The sequence below is a fragment of the Sprattus sprattus genome (assembly GCF_963457725.1).
Source record: "Sprattus sprattus genome assembly, chromosome: 15".
Lineage (NCBI taxonomy): Eukaryota > Metazoa > Chordata > Actinopteri > Clupeiformes > Clupeidae > Sprattus > Sprattus sprattus.
In genome coordinates this window covers 23,209,397-23,229,635 of record NC_137913.1, presented here as the reverse complement: position 1 = coordinate 23,229,635, position 20,239 = coordinate 23,209,397, and the positions used below count along the sequence as shown (strand labels likewise).

General features: G+C 43.9%; 1 protein-coding gene across 1 annotated transcript in view; it reads left to right on the top strand.

Moving 5' to 3' along the window:
- The window catches only part of fam189a2 (family with sequence similarity 189 member A2), a 21,953-nt gene extending 4,570 nt beyond the window's left edge, over window positions 1-17,383 (top strand). The window contains exons 3-11 of the mRNA XM_080852217.1: window positions 1,449-1,559; window positions 6,873-6,992; window positions 7,213-7,320; window positions 8,573-8,706; window positions 9,327-9,462; window positions 9,804-9,894; window positions 13,112-13,246; window positions 15,094-15,386; window positions 15,739-17,383. Coding sequence (XP_080708343.1) covers window positions 1,449-1,559; window positions 6,873-6,992; window positions 7,213-7,320; window positions 8,573-8,706; window positions 9,327-9,462; window positions 9,804-9,894; window positions 13,112-13,246; window positions 15,094-15,386; window positions 15,739-16,065 — 1,455 coding nt within the window. The 3' untranslated portion in view covers window positions 16,066-17,383. The remainder of the gene's footprint in view (window positions 1-1,448; window positions 1,560-6,872; window positions 6,993-7,212; window positions 7,321-8,572; window positions 8,707-9,326; window positions 9,463-9,803; window positions 9,895-13,111; window positions 13,247-15,093; window positions 15,387-15,738) is intronic.
- Window positions 17,384-20,239: the final 2,856 nt, after the last annotated feature.

Sequence of the window (20,239 nt, the reverse complement as noted above, 5' to 3'; positions counted from 1 at the left end):
GCTACTACAGTAGACAGTAAACATAGAGAGACTTTAAATCAAACTTATTATTTTATGGGGAAAGTTAGTCCATGATTTATTCTGCTGTTAAGCAAATGACCTAGATTTACCCGCAGTAGTAGCAGTAGCATTTCAGATATAATTTGCACTCTGACCAGCTGACTGGCTGCCATTCCCTTAAGCAACCATGTGGTTTGTGTGTGTGTGTGTGTGTGTGTGTGTGTGTGTGTGTGTGTGTGTCGTGTGTGTGTGTGTGTGTGTGTGTGTGTGTGTGTGTGCGTGCGCATCAGTCCCATCTATTGATTTAATGAATTAAAGTCAGATACAGACCTGTAGTGCAGTATGCAACATCCCCTGCCAGGCGAGAGGCACATAATGGGTGGTGTATACGTATGTGCCTGGAGGGCCATGGAGCCAAAGTGATACAGACCTCCCACCCCCTTCCCATCTAGAGTGTCATCGGCAGCTCTGGTGCAACAGCACAGATAGGTGGGAGGGGGGAGTGGAGCGTCAGCCTTCCCAGGAATAAGGTGCCAAATATGTCAGGGACCTTGATACTGCAGTAACATTGCCTTTGGACCTGACTGCTGCAGCATTCCTAGGCCTGCCCGAAAACAATATCTGCTGAGGCTCATATGATAACTGTCACATGACAATGCTCTTCTTGGGTTGGAAGTGGAATACTTAGTTTACAGCATTCTCATGAGTGCAAAACAAAATAAATTCATCATTTATCTTTGCCAGTAATAAATTAAATCATTGGATTTAGATGGATAGGCAGGCAGAGTTCCGTCATGGTTTCCAGTTCAGGTTCTGATTTAAAGAAGGCTAAATTGTTTTTGCACTCGAATGGATGCATGTTGTGTCAGTAAACATCTTAAGGGTGATCTACAACATAGAAACACATAAAAGGTGTTCTTTGAAGAAGCAAATACGTACTTTGTTGAACTACATACAAATATAAAGAATATAGAAAGAACATCATAAGTTAGCCTGCAATACAAATGTTCCAAGACTGCAACATTGGCTAAGTGATATGTCTGAGTTTAGTGGCCTCTGGTGTTTAGAAGTGTTAAATGGGTAGAGATAGATGCAAGTCTGTTATCAGCTTTGTGCATCCTTTCTGCTGGCCTTTGATGTTCCCACCACAAGTAGAGTAGACATGAGTAACTAGCGTTTATATGGGCAATGCATACAAGACAGTTCTGAAAGGACCGTGGATTCATTTAAAATGCAGACTAGTCTCCATTTTGAAGTCATTGACTATGGTATATGTAGCTATGGTATAGGTTGCATGAGGCAAATTCTACTTCAGTAACCTATTGCTTAAGATAGGATCTAGTCTGTTGCTGTGCTTGTAGGGCATGGTTAAGGTCCTAGTGCCGTGTGTTGTCATATGGACACAGCCAACAAAAGCAACCTCACCTTTCTCTCTCTGTGTCCTTCAGGTGAACCTGTTCATCCTGCTGTCCGTGGTGTGTGTCCTACTCAACCTGGCTGGATTCATCCTATGCTGTCAGGGAGCACAGCTGGTTTCCACCATGACAAACTGCCAGCTGGTAAGAGACATACACACCCATGCTGAATGACTGCTGCTCACCGCTTGAAGCCACCGCTGTTTCCATCATGCACACCTACACACATGAAGGCACGCCGCATAAAACTCACCCCGTAGATATACTGTACACTCATGTGGGAAGCAGCCCAGGCAAATCTCTGCCACTGTAAGGTGTGATTAGAGTCGAGGGAAGATGGCTTATTCAGTGTTTAACTAAGATTACTGCTTTCTGTCCAGGCTTTATCCCAGTGATGTTGTAGAAGATTACACTGTGCTCTAATAATATGTGGTGTCCATGGAGCAACCTTTACTTTTTTTACAAAGATTAAGTTGAGCAGCCATGGAAAAGCGTAGTAGTCACTCCAGATGAGCCAGTGTCTTAAGGGGAGGGTATCTATAAACGCCCCAGTGTTTAGAAGGTTGGCCTTGGCTGTGGAAAGACAATTTGAAACTGGAATGGCTTTATAGTTTGATTAGACCACTACTGATGGAGTGGTGTGTGTGCAGGTGTGTGGGGTAGGTGTGTGGGGTAGGTGTTTTCAAATTCAAGGTCCCACAGAAATCAATAGATATGGTCTTTGGGAGACCAATCTCAAAAGTAATGAAAGGACAGCAACAACAACAACACAACAACACATGTGATGTAGCCACTTCAGGCAGACACAGCTCTTAGTGCTTTTCATCCTCAGGGGAACCAAGCTTATGGAATCCCACCTACCAGGCAATTCAGTCACTTCAGCCATCCCCAGTAATCCCCCTGGAGAAAGGTTGTGGCGGCGGAGGGGGTGTCAGAAGGGTTATGGTAATGGTGTGTTTTAGAGGGACAGCTGGACAGCTCACTTCACTGAGCATCCCCCTGCTTGTCAGGGAGGTAAGAGCACAGGGTCACATTCAGCATGTACACACACACACACACACACACACACACACACACACACACACACAAACAAACATACAAAGCATCACTCACACACACACACACACACACACACACACACACACACACACACACACACACACACACACTGAAGTCTCTCTCTCATACACACACACCATCACTGGCTGCTGTGGAGCTCAGCTGTCAGTAGAGAGCATCAGCAGCAGGGGCTGTTTCTAATAATACCCGCTCCTCGTCCTCCCTGTCTCCTCTGGACGATGCTCCTACTCTCCCTCCTCCTGGCGCTCACACATTTAATGAAAGACCACTGTGTGTGGGTGTGTCTGTTTGTGTGTGTCCTTTTCTGTACCCTGTAAACAAAAGGAACAGCTGGGTTTACTCTTCCCTACGTCTCTCTTTTATCTTTCACACACAGTCTATCTATCTATCTATCTATCTATCTTTCTATCTTTGTTTCGTGTTGACACACACAGATGTCTCACACACACACACACACACACACACACACACACACACACACACACACACACATTGTCAACACGTCACTGAAATTTAATTGGTTAAATGATGCTGTGGGAACGTGTGTTGTTTGGATCCCATGACTCAAGTTGTATTATTCCCTCATGATTGCTGTCTGCCAGCTCAGCTCACAACATACAGGGTTTCACCACGTCAGGTCAGCTGGTGCACAGTTGACTAAGCAGTCAGTCCATCCCAAGCTTGTATGGCGCAGTGAGTACCAGAGGAGGAACCAGTGATGACCTGCCTGACACATGGTCCCTGCATCCCAGGATAGAGGGGTTTTTAAACACTTCACAGAGCAAATAGAACTTTATGATATAAGCACTGCAACAGGGAATCGTAAAGCATATGGTCCCCAGTTATTCTGTCCAGAGTGGTCTGAAGCCCAACTCCCTTGATAAAATGAATCTATTCGTGTGATAAAGTGCTTCCTTGCTCTTTCATTTGTTATGTTCAATGAGATAGAACATTTTAGCGGATGTTAACTCTGCATCTAGACTAATAGAATGACATATCCCCTCTCTTTAAGTGGGACATATAGTAATCGTCATATCCTTTCATGTGAAAATTAGCTATTAGATCAAATTTGTCTCGATTTAGCTATTACAATAATTTAGCAAAATTAGCGGTAATTATTCCCGCAAGACGGAGGGGGTCGGATCATAAAGACGGAAGAGCCCCCGAGGACAGATCTTCTGTCGGATAAACGGGTCTGTCTGTCAGTAGCGGGGTGAGCTGTGTGGGGTCTATCTTTCCCAGTGGATGACAGAGTGAGCAGTGAACAGACAGAACAGAGTGTGAGCGTGGTTGCCTGATTAAAGCCTTACGGTGCGATGCCCGTTTTTAATTGCGGCCCATTCAATTGATTGGCATTGATGGCCGCCGGCTGACGTAAGCTCTGTATTTTCGCTTCCTTTGGGATCTCATTATTCTGAAGAACTCGCCTGCACACGTACTTGCACTTTGACCTGTAAACCGAGACTCTAAATTTGATAGGCCTACTGGTCTCTTTTGTCAAGACATTATGAATCGCCTTCTCAAACACATCTGCATTTAACATTTTCTTACTGGCCAGTACTTTTAATATTGTTCAGTAAAATCAATTTGTTACACCCAGCAATGAAAATTGCAACTGGATGTAACAAATGGAATGATGATTTTGAATTGGTTGTGCCATAGGTAAACCAGTATGGGCTGGAGACTACTGAAAGACTTGAACTATGACAAGTCGTAATTAGGGGTGTAAATCACACCCATCATGGCGATTCGATTCAGTATCGATTTCCTGACCCAACGATTCGATTATTTTCGATACTCATGAATACACCACGATACGATTCGATTTCGATTCGATTCGATTAATTTGTTCTTTTTTTTACCTTACAGGCTAGACAATGTTTCAGATTTGAAATAAATCAATGAAAGCTGTTACATCGTTATGCATTTTATTTGAGAAACAACAGCCAATAACAGAAGTAGAAAAGTTGTACTCCACCTAGGCCTATGACAACCTCATTCACTGAAAAATAATAATGCCCCTGTTATAGATTCTGAAAGGCCTTGCATCAAAAAGTACTGTACAAAGTACAAAGTGTTAAGTAACAAAAATAAGCCTATACCACATTCATTATAGAATAACAATACTCAACAAAATCAGTGCAAAAGTGCACTAGCAGCAAACGGTAACAAAAAATAGGCCTGTAGTTAATTCAATTTAAAATGACAATGCTCCACAAAATCAGTGCAATGAGTGCAAATGTGCACTAGTAGCAGCAAATGGTAACAAAAAATACCCCTGTAGGCCTACTTCATTCACTATAAAATAAAAATACTCATCAAAGTGCACTAGCAACAAAAAGTAAAAAAAAAAAAAAAAAAAATCGATGCAAAACGATTCTTTTTTACACCCCTAGTCGTAATGGAAATAAGATGTCAGCTGACAGCATCTTTAGCTGAGGTTAATGCTATGCTGCTGGCGTATCTCGAACCAAAAAAAGAAGATATGATTCAGTGTTCAGTCTGGGCATTTCCTTTTCCGACTGCCAGACAGGATTTGGGTGATTAGATCTCTCAGGGGGCAAGGCTGAGTAACCCCTCGAAGGAGTGCACTCGGATGCACAAGTTGTCCCCCCTGATTAATTTGCTATTTTCCATCCACCATACAGAGACCCGTTTATCATCAGCAGTTTCTTTTGGTCAATTTCCACTGAGGCAGGATGTATCTGAGAATCTCCTGATGTTCTGGTCGTGTCCTTGGTAACGATATGGGCTTTGTGTTGTGTCAGGACAGTCCGCGGTAATTAAAAAGCAGTTCATCACAGGTGGCAGTGAGAGACCTGGCCATGGCGTCCACACTGCAGGTAGAGGAGAGTGACCTTATATAGCAATTCTTGACGTAGCGGCTCCTTTTCCTGTGAAAGCGAGATGCTGAAATGCCATCTCCCCCCATCGCTCTCTCTCTCTCGCTTTCTCTCTTTCACACACACACACACACACACACACACACACAGACACTCCAACCCTCTCTTTCTCCCTCTCTCTCTCTCTGCCTCTCCCTCTCTCTCAACCGCTCTCTTTTTCCCAGTCACCCCCCTCTCTCTCTCTCTGCCTCTCCCTCTCTCTCAACCGCTCTCTTTTTCCCAGTCACCCCCCTCTCTCTACTCTCTTCCTCTCCACTGAGAGTAATGGAGCCTCGTGGTCTGACCATCTGTTTTCAAGTCTGGCATTGCTCTCACCAACACGAGGACTAGAAAACCTGAGTTGTCTGAAGGTTAAATCTTCTCTTCCCTCCCTCGCGCATTCAGTATCATCTCTCAGCTACCAGAGTAAAAGGTGAAGAGAGAGAAGCCGTGTAAACCAAGAGGCATAACGGCATAAGAAATGTTCTGGTAAAATAAGTTAACACATTAACAAACAGATGGTCAATATTCTTGTTTGTTTGATCACATTGTGTGCATGTGTGGTGTGTGTGTGTGTGTGTGTGTGTGTGTGTGTGTGTGTGTGTGTGTGTGTGTGTGTGTGTGTGTGTGTGTGTGTGTGTGTGTGTGTGTGTGTGTGTGTGTGTGTGTGTGTGTGTGTGTGTGTGTGTGTGTGTGTGTGTGTGTGTGTGTGTACATGTTTGTGTGTTTGACAGCGTGTTTGTGAAGTTCACTGCTGCAGTGTCCTGCTTGTCTCACCTTGATCACACTTGCCCATTTTGCTGAGCTCATCTGGGGCCTCCTGCTCCGGCCCAGCTAGGGTTTGTGTTCACGCTGGGCATTTGGGCGTCTGCTCCATCGCCACTGCAGAGGTTAAGGGGCTGGGTTGGCCTGGAAGAGGGGCGGTAGTAGCTGGGAAGGGTATCGGGGCAATGTTCGGCCGTTTAGGACGTCAATTCACCAGCATAAAAGCTCAAAGCAATTTACACCTCAAGCAGGGGGGGTGGAGGAGCCTCCAAATCACTGACCACCAAACTGAAAGGGTGGATGGATGGAACGTGCGCTTTTTGCATTGAAAAAACACTCAACTAAATCCAGGAGTTTATAAATATTAGTGTGATGAGCTCTAGATTGAAACCAGAGGCCAAATGCTTTTTCGTGTGTTAGTAACTTTTAGGATGGCCTGTTCTTCACCCACATTCACAGAAGCTATTTTCGGTCATATATTGCCTGGTATATAAATGGATTGGTCACTTTTAGATAGTGGTACAATGTATGACCGCAGAGAGGAATGTCCTGGCTAATTGGAGAGATATTATTGTAGAAAACAAGCATGCATGTGACTGTGGAACATTATAGCAATGACTCTTTTAGATGCAGTGGGAAATGTAATAGTGGGAGATGGCCGATGTGTTTTACATACATGTATCTATGTGTGTAACATTAAGCGATTGTGTATTGTGTCTTCTCTCGACAGAGTGAGCTTGGTGACATCTGCAACTGTTGCGCTGAAACGCCCAGTACAAAGTGTGAAGAAGACAAAATGCTGAAAATGTACCCAGGCTACTCGTGCAACACCATGCGGGTGCTCCTTAAGGTGAGTGTGTGCATGTGTTCGTGCCAGAGAGAGAAAGTGAAAGAGAAATCAGTGAGATCTTTTATATAGTAATAATTATTTGAGCAGTGTATTGAACATGCGTATGCCCTGCATCTAATAGCTGGCATGTTCTGTTGTTTTACATGTGTTTATCTTCCTGAGAAACCACACATGCCTCTGGAACATTTAAGCACAGCCCTCTTCCTCTGTTGTGTTCTAGAAAGTGCTGTTTGCGCTGTGCGCTCTGAATGCGGTGACCACGGCAGTGTGCCTGGTAGCCGCAGCACTCCGATACCTCCAGATCTTCAGTGCCAGGCGGCCTTGCATAGTAGGTCCCACCAATCACACCTCGCCTATCCGGTCATGTGGTTCCAAAGCTCATGTACAGGATCCCCAGCAGCTTGACAGTTGTATTCACAGTTTCCCCTTTCCCGTTGTCTAGTTCTGTCATACATAGGCATCAGTGAAAGCTCTTCACAATCGCAATGTAAAGCAACCCCTGTTGAGAAATGTCTTCAACTTCTAGTCACATTTGTAACTTGTTAAAAAGAAAAGAAAACAACAACACACAACACCAACATCAACAAAAGTTTTAAACAACTGTTCTTGTTTTTTAGACACTCCTTGGTATCCAAAACATAACCTAAATTTGTGGGACTTAAGTAGAGAGCTCTAAATATTGAAATGACATTGAATTACGATAGTTCTTTACTAGTGCTGTCAAACGATTCAAATATTGAATCGCATTTTTGTCATAGTTAACTCAAAAGTAATTTAATTAATTAATCGCAAATTTATTAATCGCAAATTTGTATCTTTTCTAAATGTCCCTTCAATCATTTTTATTTGTTTTACTGCTCTTATCAACATGGAAAAGTGGATTGGCTTGCTTTATGCAATGTTTTTATTTTATTGAAAAACAACATGGCAAAACAGGGCGGTACAAAATAAAATTATAAAGTGCACATTTCAGATAAACAAGGACTCTAGGCCTATAGTGCAGTTAAACCATGGCTTAATATTTTTTTTTTTTCAAGTTTGCTGTGAACATAGAAGTCAGGCCTCTTATTTCAAAAACAATGAACCGTAACAGTTAGGTTACCAATAAAAGGTAAGCCTACTACTTCTGTTCTTTCAGCCAGCTGCCTGTTGACAGTTTCAGACAACAGTGAAGCTCGCTTTTTTTGCACAACATAACTTTTAAAGGTAAACTTCCTATTCAGAAGCTTTTTATCATCCATTTCGCCGTATCGCGCTCACCATTCACTCAAACGTAACGTTAGCCTACTTCACAGTTTGGGAGAGCAAAAAGAACGTTAATCTAAAAAAAACGACGCGTTAATCGAGCGATAGAAAAATGTACGGTATTAAAATCGGCTTGCGTTAACGCTGTTAATAACGCGTTAAACTGACAGCACTATTCTTTACATTACCGACAAATCACACATCACAGCAGTGCATTAAAACTGCTCCACAAGTTGAGCAGCACAAGTAAACGTGATTAAATGAGTGCAGATCCTCTCAGATCCTCTCAGTGTAAAGAGCGTATCCTCACAGCGAGGTGTCCTTCTTGTCCACAGGAGGAGCCACGGGCCGCCGTGGAGGAGGCGGAAGAGCAGCCACAACCGCCTGACCCAGACGAGTTTGTGCCCCCAGCGCCACCCCCCTCCTACTTCTCCACCTTCTACTCCTACACACCGCGGCTGGCTCGCAGGTAACTCAGCCTCAGCTTCCTCATCTCAGGATCCTCTTGTGGGGGACGTCTGAAGTATAGGAACACAAAACTTAGAGTTAAAAACTAGAGTTTAAAATCACCAATAGTTTGACACTTACAGGGCATCTAATGTCATAAGCTCTGACCATCCCTATGTCTCAGTTGCATTAAGCAGTTATGGTTTCTATGATTTGTTTTGAAAAGAGTTTGGTGGGCATCATCTGCCAGGCTTAACCACACTCACCCCCTCTGTCTGAACATAGCGTCCTCTCTCTCTCTCAAGCTCGTCTTGGGGGCTTCTCACTTCCTGCTGCATTGCTGACACGTCTGCGCTTGGCAGATGTGTGTGGTCGTGGGCTATTTGGCAGGACAATGAGGAAACTCCTGCTGGGGCTCTGGTCTGATGTGCGATTGCTATTTCGTAACGTGTTTTGGCCGGACCCCAGCTGGAGCGAGATAGGAAGGAACTATGTTTGCTTGGCGGAGAGCTTTTGATTTTATGTTGTTGATGGTTTAATGGCACTTGCTGTGGGATGATAATGCTCACAAAGTGTGTGTGTGTGTGTGTGTGTGTGTGTGTGTGTGTGTGTGTGTGTGTGTGTGTATGTGTGCATCAACAGAATGTTTGGTGACAGTGTGATCCCCCTGCCCCACATATATGGTGCACGGATCAAAGGGGTCGAGGTCTTCTGTCCTCTAGATCCTCCTCCACCATACGAGGCAGTTCCAGGAGTATCCAACCCCTCCCCTGCCCAGGTATTACACACCCCACTGTAACAGGCCCGTGGGAGCAAAGGCAATGGAGCAAGATGGGGGTTGGGGGGAGCTTAAAAGGTTCTAAAAATGTTTAAAAGTACTGGAGTCCTTCTCTTTACATCTAGCAAATGAAGGTTCTTGGCTACAAAAATCGGTGAAGTATTTCGATAGTTCTTTATATGGTCGGGTAATATTAGATGCAGTTTAAAGCGAGACAATCTTTACATGACCTTCTGTACGTTTCTCAGAGGGCCCGCAGATTAGCAGTGTGTTGCACAGTTTATTTTGGCTGGATGTCCTTGCTCTTGAAAACAAGCCTCTCCATTCTCCGCTGTACCCAGGAGACACAGATCCAGATGACCGATCTGACCGATATGTCCGATCTGACTGATGAACTGACTGACCAATCAGAAGCTGCTACGTTCATCACTGGTGAGGAAAATTCCAAGCATTTCTACTGTCAATTTATGTCTTTCCATGTGCAGGGAAATACTTCTATATTTCACCACAAAATGAACAGAGTTGGCAGAGAGAGGGTCATGTCATGTTCAGGATGTTTTATAACTTGTTTAAGACTTGTGTGGTTGTATCACTACAGGGCTTTTAGGAGCACATGTCGGGTTTGGGCCTATGCTAAATGACGTAGAACCAGAACATGTTCAGGATAATCTTTGTGTTCTTTCAAGACTCAAAAGCCACGTTTGTCCAAGCGTGGTCCTTGTACCTCCACAGAATTATTTTAGAGGCTGTTGCGGATGGGCCAGCACTATACTTACTTGAATGAGCCATAACCTTGTTGTCGCGACACAGACTCTCCATCTCCACTTATGTCATCTGCATATAAAAAGCACATGTATTTTAAGTAACAGCTCTGTCGCTGCACTGCCCTCGGCCCTGTGCTAGAACGTCCCCTCAGGGTCCTCTTCAGAGCCTACCGGTCAATGCGCGTTAGTTTACCACGATTTCAAACCAAATTAAATTGAAAAGCATTCGGAACTCGCTGAACTCTGGTCAGTCCTCTCCCTCTTCTTCCAGAGGTTAGACACTCCCTGTTCCCAGTCGGATCACAGAGCTAGATTTTGGCCTTACCAAACTATGTTTGGTTGAGCATGATAAATGACCCTCTCCTGATGAGCGAGGCCAGGGACAAGGCAGAGTAAGGCCAAGTTTACCCGGAGCCGGGTTTGTCTGCGTCGGAAATTAAACTAATACAGATAGCCCTATCGTTAAGACGAACACTCTCTATCCGCACATGGTATCTGCAACGATTCGAATCGGGGGTAGAAAGTGAGTAGATTTGAATCTGTAGGGGGCTGGTGTTCGTGTGCACGAATTCACGCAACCTGTTCTAATCTGATGATGTCATTGCCTCACGTGATCACCTCGCAACCTCAGGCTTCACCCCTATTCACCCCACTGCTGCACTTCATAAAAGCAACAACAATTTAAATGTATGACATGGCTCCTTTTTCGTGCCTTACCTTTTTCTACTGTGCTTAGTTTTTTCTATTTGGATAGTGTGCTGCTCTACCTATACGTGGATAGTTTTTCGTGGTCTTACTAAGCCACGTAATTTTTGAGACCAGCCAGAACACCTGACACAACCGGCATTATTTAATAACTGAATGGGTTGCCATGGCACAGCGAGTGAGGCAGCCGAGTGCAGCAGCTCTCCAGCTTAAACAAAAAAAAACCTTCCTCTTCCTTTTACCTTGCTGCTATTACACGTGAATTTTCCTAACGGGATTAATACAAGTGTATCTCCCATCAACCTAAATCGATGTGGTTAGGAAAGGGATATCTTTGACAAGCCACACTTTAATCTATTTGTCTTATCTATTTGCATTAGAACATTGTACAAAACCCCTTTTTGAAAGTATTAGCAATAGCCTATATGAGCATAAATATTTGTATTATAGACGGAAGGTTTCGAAACTTACTATAATAAAGATGAATGCCAAGTTAGCTCTTGACCTTTCAGACAATGATAGCTAGCATTAACGTCACTTCAGAGGCACAGTACGTGAAGGACAAAGCCCTCAACAATAGTATACATTAGTTGTTAGTAATAAAACCATGAAATAGGAAGCAATTGTAAACCATGAAACATCAAGGAGCCACACCACTTGCATTGTGGTCTCTCGTACTCAAGCAGACTCCATAAGACGACTCACAGACATGTCATGTTGCACATTGCTTTGTTGCACTGTTCCAAACTCTTTATTATCAATACAAAATATAATTCATTTTTGCATTACCTACAGTCTGCTTTGAACACTGATTTTATTAACCACCATAATGTGTTACTGTGCTGATTAAGGCCCAATCTCAATACTTCCCCTTACCCCTTATCTTTCCCCTTACCCTTGAAGTTGCGCATTCATGTGAGAGCTAGTGGTGTCTCAATACCCAATTTGATCAAGATTAAGGGGTGAGATTAAGGGGTGTATGGCCCTCGTTTTTAAGATCATCGGAGAGCTACCTTGCTCCTCCAAGGGCTTTCCCAGAGCACACAGCGAAACCAGCTCGGGAATTTAAAAAAAAAAATGGCTGCTTGAAGCGAGGAATATTTTACATGAATAAAGCTATCTACACAACTTTTTATATGTTTATAATGACTCGGTTTGATCTGAAATGTACTACACGAACAATGCATAGTATTGTAGGTCTTAACTGAAGCTTTCAAACGGTAGTTTTAGGTTACAATTAGCGCGTAGGCCACCACTTCATTGGGTTATATGGTAGCTTTCTAGCTAGATGCTACATACACTACATGTAAGTATTTTTGGCTTATAATTAATTTAAAAATTACGACAGTCTTGTTTCATGCTCTACACAGTTGTATACATATATATTTGCAACCATGTTCTTCGCTAGTTTTATAGCTCATACAGTCACGCATGACGTACCCGAAACCGAGTGGCGTCTCATTTCATAGGGGAAAGTTTTCAGCCCTTGGCCCTTACACTTGCAAGTGCTAGGGTTAAGACAAAGACAAAGACAAAGCAAAAGGGGCAAGGGGAAGAATCGAGATTCGGCCCAATTGTAGGCTATGCGGCTAGGCTAAACGTTGCTAATTGTAGACTGTCGACTGGCTTCTGTTTACCCGTGTCGCCTGTCTTCTTCTGCATTTTTTAAGTTGTCTGTACCACCGTTAGAGCGCCACCAACAGGCGTGGGGGGTGTACTACAGCCGGTTCATCCCAATCGGCTGGGTTCGTTCTTACACAAATTTCTCTTTACCAGGCTCCATCCTTACGCAACTAAAAGATTCGATTTGTGTGAAAAATGTACCGATTTAGTGAATCTAGGCTCCGTGTAAGCCTTAGTGCATCTGCAGGGGAAATGTTCTTCTACTCTCCTCCAGCCAGCATGGGGGCGAGTCTGCCTGGGCGGACAAAGGCTGACTCAACAAGGCCAAGTGCATTCACAATGTGTGAATCTGATTCTCGTTAGGAACCCTAAATAACTGACTTTAATTAATTTATGATTATGCTCTTTAGCTCTCCAGCTCAAAACCCTGAGAATTTAAGCTTATAGCCACACAAGTGATCTAGATTTCTGTGGTGCTCCTCTGGTCTTTTTAAAGTAGCCACCTGTGTCACAACAGATATAACCTTTGACCTCTAAGCGGGCTTGTTTTGATTCAGACAGCTGCCTGCAGACGGTGACCTCCTCAGCAGCGGCGGAGGCTCCGGCAGCAACCGGGACTGACAGGAGAGCTCAGAAGCGGCAGCTCCGCAGGTCCAACAGCGACCCAGTGTTCCTGGACCTGGTAGCTAAAGGTAGGCTACATGTTAGTAATTCTTGGAAGACCTGTAGAAAGTGCAAGAGGTCCGTCAATGATATAAGGTGCCCAGCTATTTGGGTTTGAGGGTTTCTGGGTCTTGGGAAAGCCAGAGGATTCTGAGGGCATGTCTTTAGGTGTTTGGTGACAAGAATAGAAGAGGAGGAGAAGAAGAAGCATAGAAGTCAAGCACTACTGTGTTTGAGGCTTTCTGAGTCTTTGGAAAGGCAGGAAGACATCACGCAAAGCTTGTCTGATCAAGATTGGGTGATTATAAAACCTGTATGTCATGATATATTTAAGCAACAAAAAAAACATACACAACACTGAACCATTTTGATGAGTCATAACTCAGCCTTATGTTTCCTTGTAATGCCTGGGGGGGGGCAGCATCACATGAATAAACAGAAGTTACATAAGCCCTTGAGGTTAAACTTGTGCATCGTGACTTGCATCCACTTGCATCAGGCTCCAATTAACGTCATGGTTCTTGAGATAACAACCAAAGAAAGAAAAAGAGCTGAAATATGTATGAGGTTAAAAAGTATTTACAGGAGACATGTACATTTTTAATAAAGGCCCATTTGTTTATTAATGTTATAATAGTTTAATGAGTGGATAGCTGACAGTCCTGCTTTCGAGCTTAAAGGTTCGATGACAGGATCAGAGGCGGGGTGTGAAGCCTTGGCTCAGTCTGCTTTTTCTCATCATAAATCTGTAGTCAGTCCATCTGTCAGTGGATACTCAAGGAGTTCTTTATATATAGCATCCTCTCAGCTCAGTTACCGACAAGTGATCCCTGCAGTTTAGCTTAGCGACAGACCTCTTTTGAGTAGGTTATTTTGCCAGTTCTCTGAGTGCAGTTAGTAGGCAGAGGTTTGGCCTCACCATGCCGAGCTCATACCAAGCTTAAAATGTTATCCAAAATAAACGGACATGTACAGGCACGCTGTGTTTTAAACCTGCTTCAGACTGGTTTGCGTGTGGTCTTCCTCCAGGTCTCTCCCACGGTCCCATCTCACTCACTGCGGTGTTTCCGAATCTCGAGTTGAAGAATGTGTCAATTGAGCTTTCTGTTGTTCTTCAGTCAGTGACGCTTTAGTGCATCATAGAGTGGAGTAATATAGTCATGTTTGGCTGGAATAGCTTTGAGCCAGGATATGCTGCTCACCATGTTGCTATTCATGGTTTCACAGTTCAGACCCCCCCCCCCCCACACACACACACACACACACACACATGAACACACACCTTACACCATCTCTCTGTTGCCATCAGATACTCGGGCAATAGAGATGGTGGAGGGTGTTTAGCAGTGCTAAATGGCCTTCAAGCAAATCGCTGTAGGTCACTGAATAGTTGAAATCGATTGCCCTATTCAGAAAATCACACGGGTTGTTGTGAATCGGTCAGCTGTGAGTCATTCGATAGATTTGGGTGGTTGTACGGTGTTCTGCCGAACTCAACAGTACACTGAGAATAGTGTGTGTGTTGGGTTATATGATTGTGTGTGTGTCTCTTACATCTTTATCTCAACCCGCCCCCCCCCCCCCCCCCCCATTTTTTTTCCTGTCTCCCCCCATCCTGCTCTCTATCCTCTGGTATTTTTACATACAATTTCCTCTGCATCTCTTCCTGTCTTTCCTCCCTCTCACAACCCCCTATCCCTCCTTCTCTCCTGTGTGACTCTTTCTTCCTCCTTAACACATCCTCTATCTGTCCATCCTTCTTCTCTTTCTTGCTCTCTCACCATTGGTTATCTCTCATTGCATTTTCTATCTTTCTGTCTCACCATTCTCTCTTCTTCCATTCTCCCGACCCTCACTCTCGCTACCCCCTCCTCAGTTTTGAGCTGCGAGGCGGCCACCCAAACGGACACAAGGACGGCCCCTGCCCAGGCCACTGTGACACTGCGGCGGGGGGGGAGGGTCCCGCGGCGGCCCCGGCCCACCTCCATGGTGGACTACCAGAGCTACCGGGACACCAAGCTGCTAGTGGCACGCTTCCTGGAGCACTCGTCCTCCTGGAGCAGCCTGGAGCCCGAGGTGCAGGAGCTGGTCAACAGCATCAAGAGCATGCTGCGTTCCGACGAGGAGCACATGGAGGAGGCGGTGCGCTGCGCCAGCATCATAGACCAGGTCAGTCACAGACGGGCCAGACGAGGCGGACGGATGCTCACGTCATGTCACTGTGTGTTTATGTGTTCCTCTTTGCATGAGGGGAATGAACTGTGTGGATTTGAATTTGACATATGTAGATGTCGGGCAGTGAAAAATTTACAGATTATGGAGCTTGTGATATTCAGGCTACTAGGTGTTTTCTTATCAGGTGTTTATCAGTGAACTACTGATCTGGATATATTAGCATATTTTGCATAGGTTTTTAAAAGAATTTTTGTGACACCAGTGGCACTGCATGTGTGATTTACACACACACTTTAACATGTTTGCATATTTTCGTGACCCTGGCATTCCTCTCTTTATACTCCAGGCCATTACAGGGTCAGAGGTCACATCCTCGCAGCCTGCCCCAGTACTCCAACCAGCTGCACTAGCGGTCACCCCGGCACCGGAGCCCTTGGCACAGACGCTCCCGCGCAGAAAGCGTCCGGGCCTGCTGCACCTGCGCAGTTGCGGGGACCTGAGCACCTTCACCTGGGTTGAGCTGCAGCTGGGGGCGGGCACGGGCACAGGGGAGCGCAGGCCCGGGTCTCGCACTGGCAGCTCGCGACTGGGCTCCCGGGCGGGGAGCTCCCGACTTGGGGAGCATGACAGGCCGCACAGCCTGATCGGGGTGTTCAGGGAGACCGTGCTGTGAGTGGCACCACCACCTGAAACCATCCCAACCCATCCAAACGCTACTCACCCCACGCCCAATCTTAAACCTTTCACCCTCATGCCTGTTCTTGCCCTATGCCCCACAAGACAGTTTTGTACTTAAAAGAGACTCACATCTGAGGAGGGCAGATGTGTCCTCTGAGACGATGAAGTTTTGGGAGGTTTTTGTGAAGTTTGACTTAAGTGTTTTTATTTCATTCTGTATTTTCGTAGCTTCGGTTCATCTCGCGTCCCTTTTCCCACTTGATTTAGATTTGAAGTAAAAGGGACATGGGAAAACGTTTGAGCTTTTGATCTTTTCTTTTCCCTCAATCAGACAGACATACAGGCATGTAACACTGGATAACAAACGGGCACACCGTTGTTATCTACTCAGAGCTATGATGTTCGTTGACCAAGTCAGTGCCTTTTTACTACTGTCTCTGTATAGTGCCCCTGGCATGTGCTGCCATGTATACATACCATGTATACCTACTGTAAGTGCGCGTATGAAGGATTTGCTTGCCACATCAAGAGGTCCTGTTAATAAAGTAAGTGTAGCAGAAGAACCATAGAAGTGCCGTTAAGTATTGTCTACCATTGCAATTCATTTATCTTTTTACGACCGACTGTGTATGTAACATTAGAACGTTCTTCTTATCACTACTTTCAGTTAGACACTGAAAATGCAAAGAAGTTTCTGGCCATTTTTTGCAGAATATTCAGAAATATTCCGATACAGCCACCTGTGCGCCGTAATGTAATTCAGAGGTTAGAAGTATGTTTGAGGAGGGAAAATAATTCTGTGGCAGTGACTTCATTTCAGCTTTGCTTTGGGATTTACAGTCCCTCAGAAAAAAAGAATCAGGTCATGAGTGACAATCAAACAAAGGATATTGAGAAATTAAAATAAATTGTAGTGGAAAAATCTGCAAGCTGAATCATGTCATGTGCATGTTTTTTTTTTCCATCAGAGTGAAAATATTTCAAAAGGTTCTCAACATGTGGCCTAAGTGTAAGTGACAAATAACCCATATGAGAAGAACAGTTGGGTTATGGAGAAGTATTTGACTAATTTTGAATATCTAAAACATACACTTCTTGTTTCCAAATGATATTGAATATTACAATGTTCATTGTGGTGTTGACAAAACAAAAACACCAGGCAGGTCTCTCTGTAAGTCATTTACTGTTGTAAATACTGTTACAAACATTCCAGCTATGGTATAGGAATGTAGCTCAATAATTGTAACATCACGGAAAAGCTAGCAAATAAATAGACATTGCTGTTGCTTTACAGAAAGTTTTTTTTTTTTTTCATTTCATTTTTTCTCTCGACATATTGACAAACATATGTAAGATTAAGTACATTCAGAACAAGTGCATCATAAACACCATAGCCATCTTCACAGCGACCCTCTACTCATCTACCGCTTTTTGTAAGACAGACCTACAAACCTTGCTAAAATCACCATACTCTATTCTCCCCAAATAGACAGCTGTGGACTGCTGCCATGTGGCGTACCCTTGTGTTTGTCATACCAGTATGTACACATCTACCACCTCTAATGACCATGGTCCACTAAACCAAAGAGTCCTCAATAATGTTCCCAGTTCCCATATAGGTGCTTCCACATCACTCTCTAAAGCAATTTCATATTCCAAGTCCTAATAGCAACACACAAAATAACCATGAATATACCAGTGCGCTGTAAATGTGTTCCTACATACACACCACTGTGCAAAAAGTTGAAATAAGCTAGTGGGGGAAGGGGAGGGGATGTTGGGGGTAAGCAATTGAGAATTCCTTTCTGTAGAGAGAAGGTTGAAATATTTTTGTAGATATTTTATCTTTCAATTTGTTAAACAAAGAGGAAAAAACTGTAGAGCATAATAACAAGTCCAAACTCTGAAAGGGTAGTTCATCAATATCATCTTAGATGTTTAGAGCTGAGAGTCAATACCTCTGTAGCCATCAATAACCTTTGCACAGCAGCGTATACATATATATATAGATATATCATATGACTTGATTATCATTAGATGTTTTTATAGTATACATATATATCATATAAATATAGTTGAATTTATTTATATTTTCCCGCTGGTTTTGGTTCATGATGGCGTAAACGATCCTCACAGAGCACTCCTACTACAGAGCATGAGTGGCAAAGCATCCAAACTACAGACCATGCTTAACAGATAAAAAATTGCAAAAACGTGGTCACACTCACACTGCGCTTTGTTCAATAAAGTAAAAAAAAAAAAAAAAAGTACAGCAATTGTAAGGCCAAAATGATCTTCAGGGAAGAGACATAGACTTGGAACAATCACTGTATCGGGAGTACGTTTTTGTCTGTTTGTTTGTTTCATATGCAAGCCTGTGCTTCAGCAGGGTGGGGTCAGATTGGGGTTGTGGAGGGGGTTAAGATGCATTGCAGCTGGGTGTTTGCCTGGCCAGCCGCAGACCCAGACCAGGCTGAACCAGTCCAGTACCAGGTCAGTACCAGGCTAGGTAGGCCCCAAAGGAGGGATGCCAAACCACTTGGGCACTTGAGTAAACATGAGGTGCATGTCCGAAGGAGTCATAAAGTTCTTAACGGGGATAATGAGTTGTGGAATAGTTGGAGAGTTAGGGCAGGATAGGAGAGGAGGGACAAAGGGAGGACAAGTATGTGTGTGTGTGTGTGTAGTGGTGGGGGGGGGGGGGGGGCGGGGTTCTGCATCCTGGGAGGATTCCAAGTGCAAGGGAGGCAATGACATTTTGGTACAACCCCTATCTGACCTAGGGGGCGCAGCGAACACAATCAATCATGCCGTCTTCACATCTCCCCAGCTCATCTTCACCGACTCCCACAGGAGAGAGAGCAAGAGGGGAGGGGGAGGGGGGGGGGGGAGTAGAGCATCAGTGTCAGTGGAGGAGTGTCCCCACGCAGTGCTGGAGCTCGAGTGCCAGAATGGTTCAGTCGGATCGTTGGGGGTTCAGAGATGCGTTCCACACTTCCACACATGGAAGGTCAGTCATCAGTCCCTCTGGCTAATCCTTCCTTGTCAAAGAGGTAGAGACACCCAAGTTTCTCCAGAACAGTGATACCTGAGGCTGGCCTTGGGCTTGTCTCACACCCACATTCTGCTGAGGAGTGAGCACACTTCCAAACCCTGTCTGCCTTTTGTCATACAGAAATTTAGTCACAACTAAATTTACAGTGATTTTAATGTACCTTTTCTCACTGATATATGCAAATCACTCTTGTTTTGTTTATGCTGAAGCGCTAAAACATCAATATTCATTTCATTTTCGACAACTGAATTTCACATTTTTAAGGATGTCTTTTTTATTGGTCATTTTAATGTTGACCATGGTTGGATGTCGTAATATAGCTAAACACTGCAGTCAAACCACAAAACATATATCCTACACTTGAAAGAATACCCATCTCTGGGAGATGATTTAACCCAAAAAGACCCCCACCCTCAAAAATCTCTACATTCCTTTTGACTCTCTCGGACCACCACTTTAAGACAGATGTCAATGTTATGAAGGTCAAAATACACCAAAATGTAACAAAATTCTAACTATAATTAAATAAAAAATCAAAGGACAACTAAAACAAGCATCCCGCATTTTCACCATGATGTCTTCCACCAGGTGATGTTCAAGTATAAAGTCTGCAACACAACATATAGCCCAACTAAAATTGCAGTACATCCGGCATATAAAGTATAGGTTAAATTAAGTTCCAATAACAAAGAATTAACAACCAAGTGCTGAGCAAAAAAAATTAAAATAAAATAAAATCAATTAATCTCAAAACATTAACACTGCTTCTGAAGTAAATCACCATATTGCACAAAAAAAACAAACAGTAATACATAAAACTGGTTTTCTCCAGGAGTTCATTTGAAATGTCTTGACCTTAGTACACTACAAAACAACAGTCTGTCTCATTTGCCCTTTTTCTCATTCTAAATTAGTAGGTTTGAAATCCTAAGTCTTAACATGTGTGGAACAGCTCTGTAATTATTTCCAGAATCAACAAACACTTCAGTTAATGTCCTTCACCTACTGGTCTACAGTCAGATGTGTCCTTTCTACAGTCAGATGTGTTCTTTCTACAGTCAGATGAGTTCTCTCTACAGTCAGATGCGTTCTCTCTACAGTCAGATGCGTTATT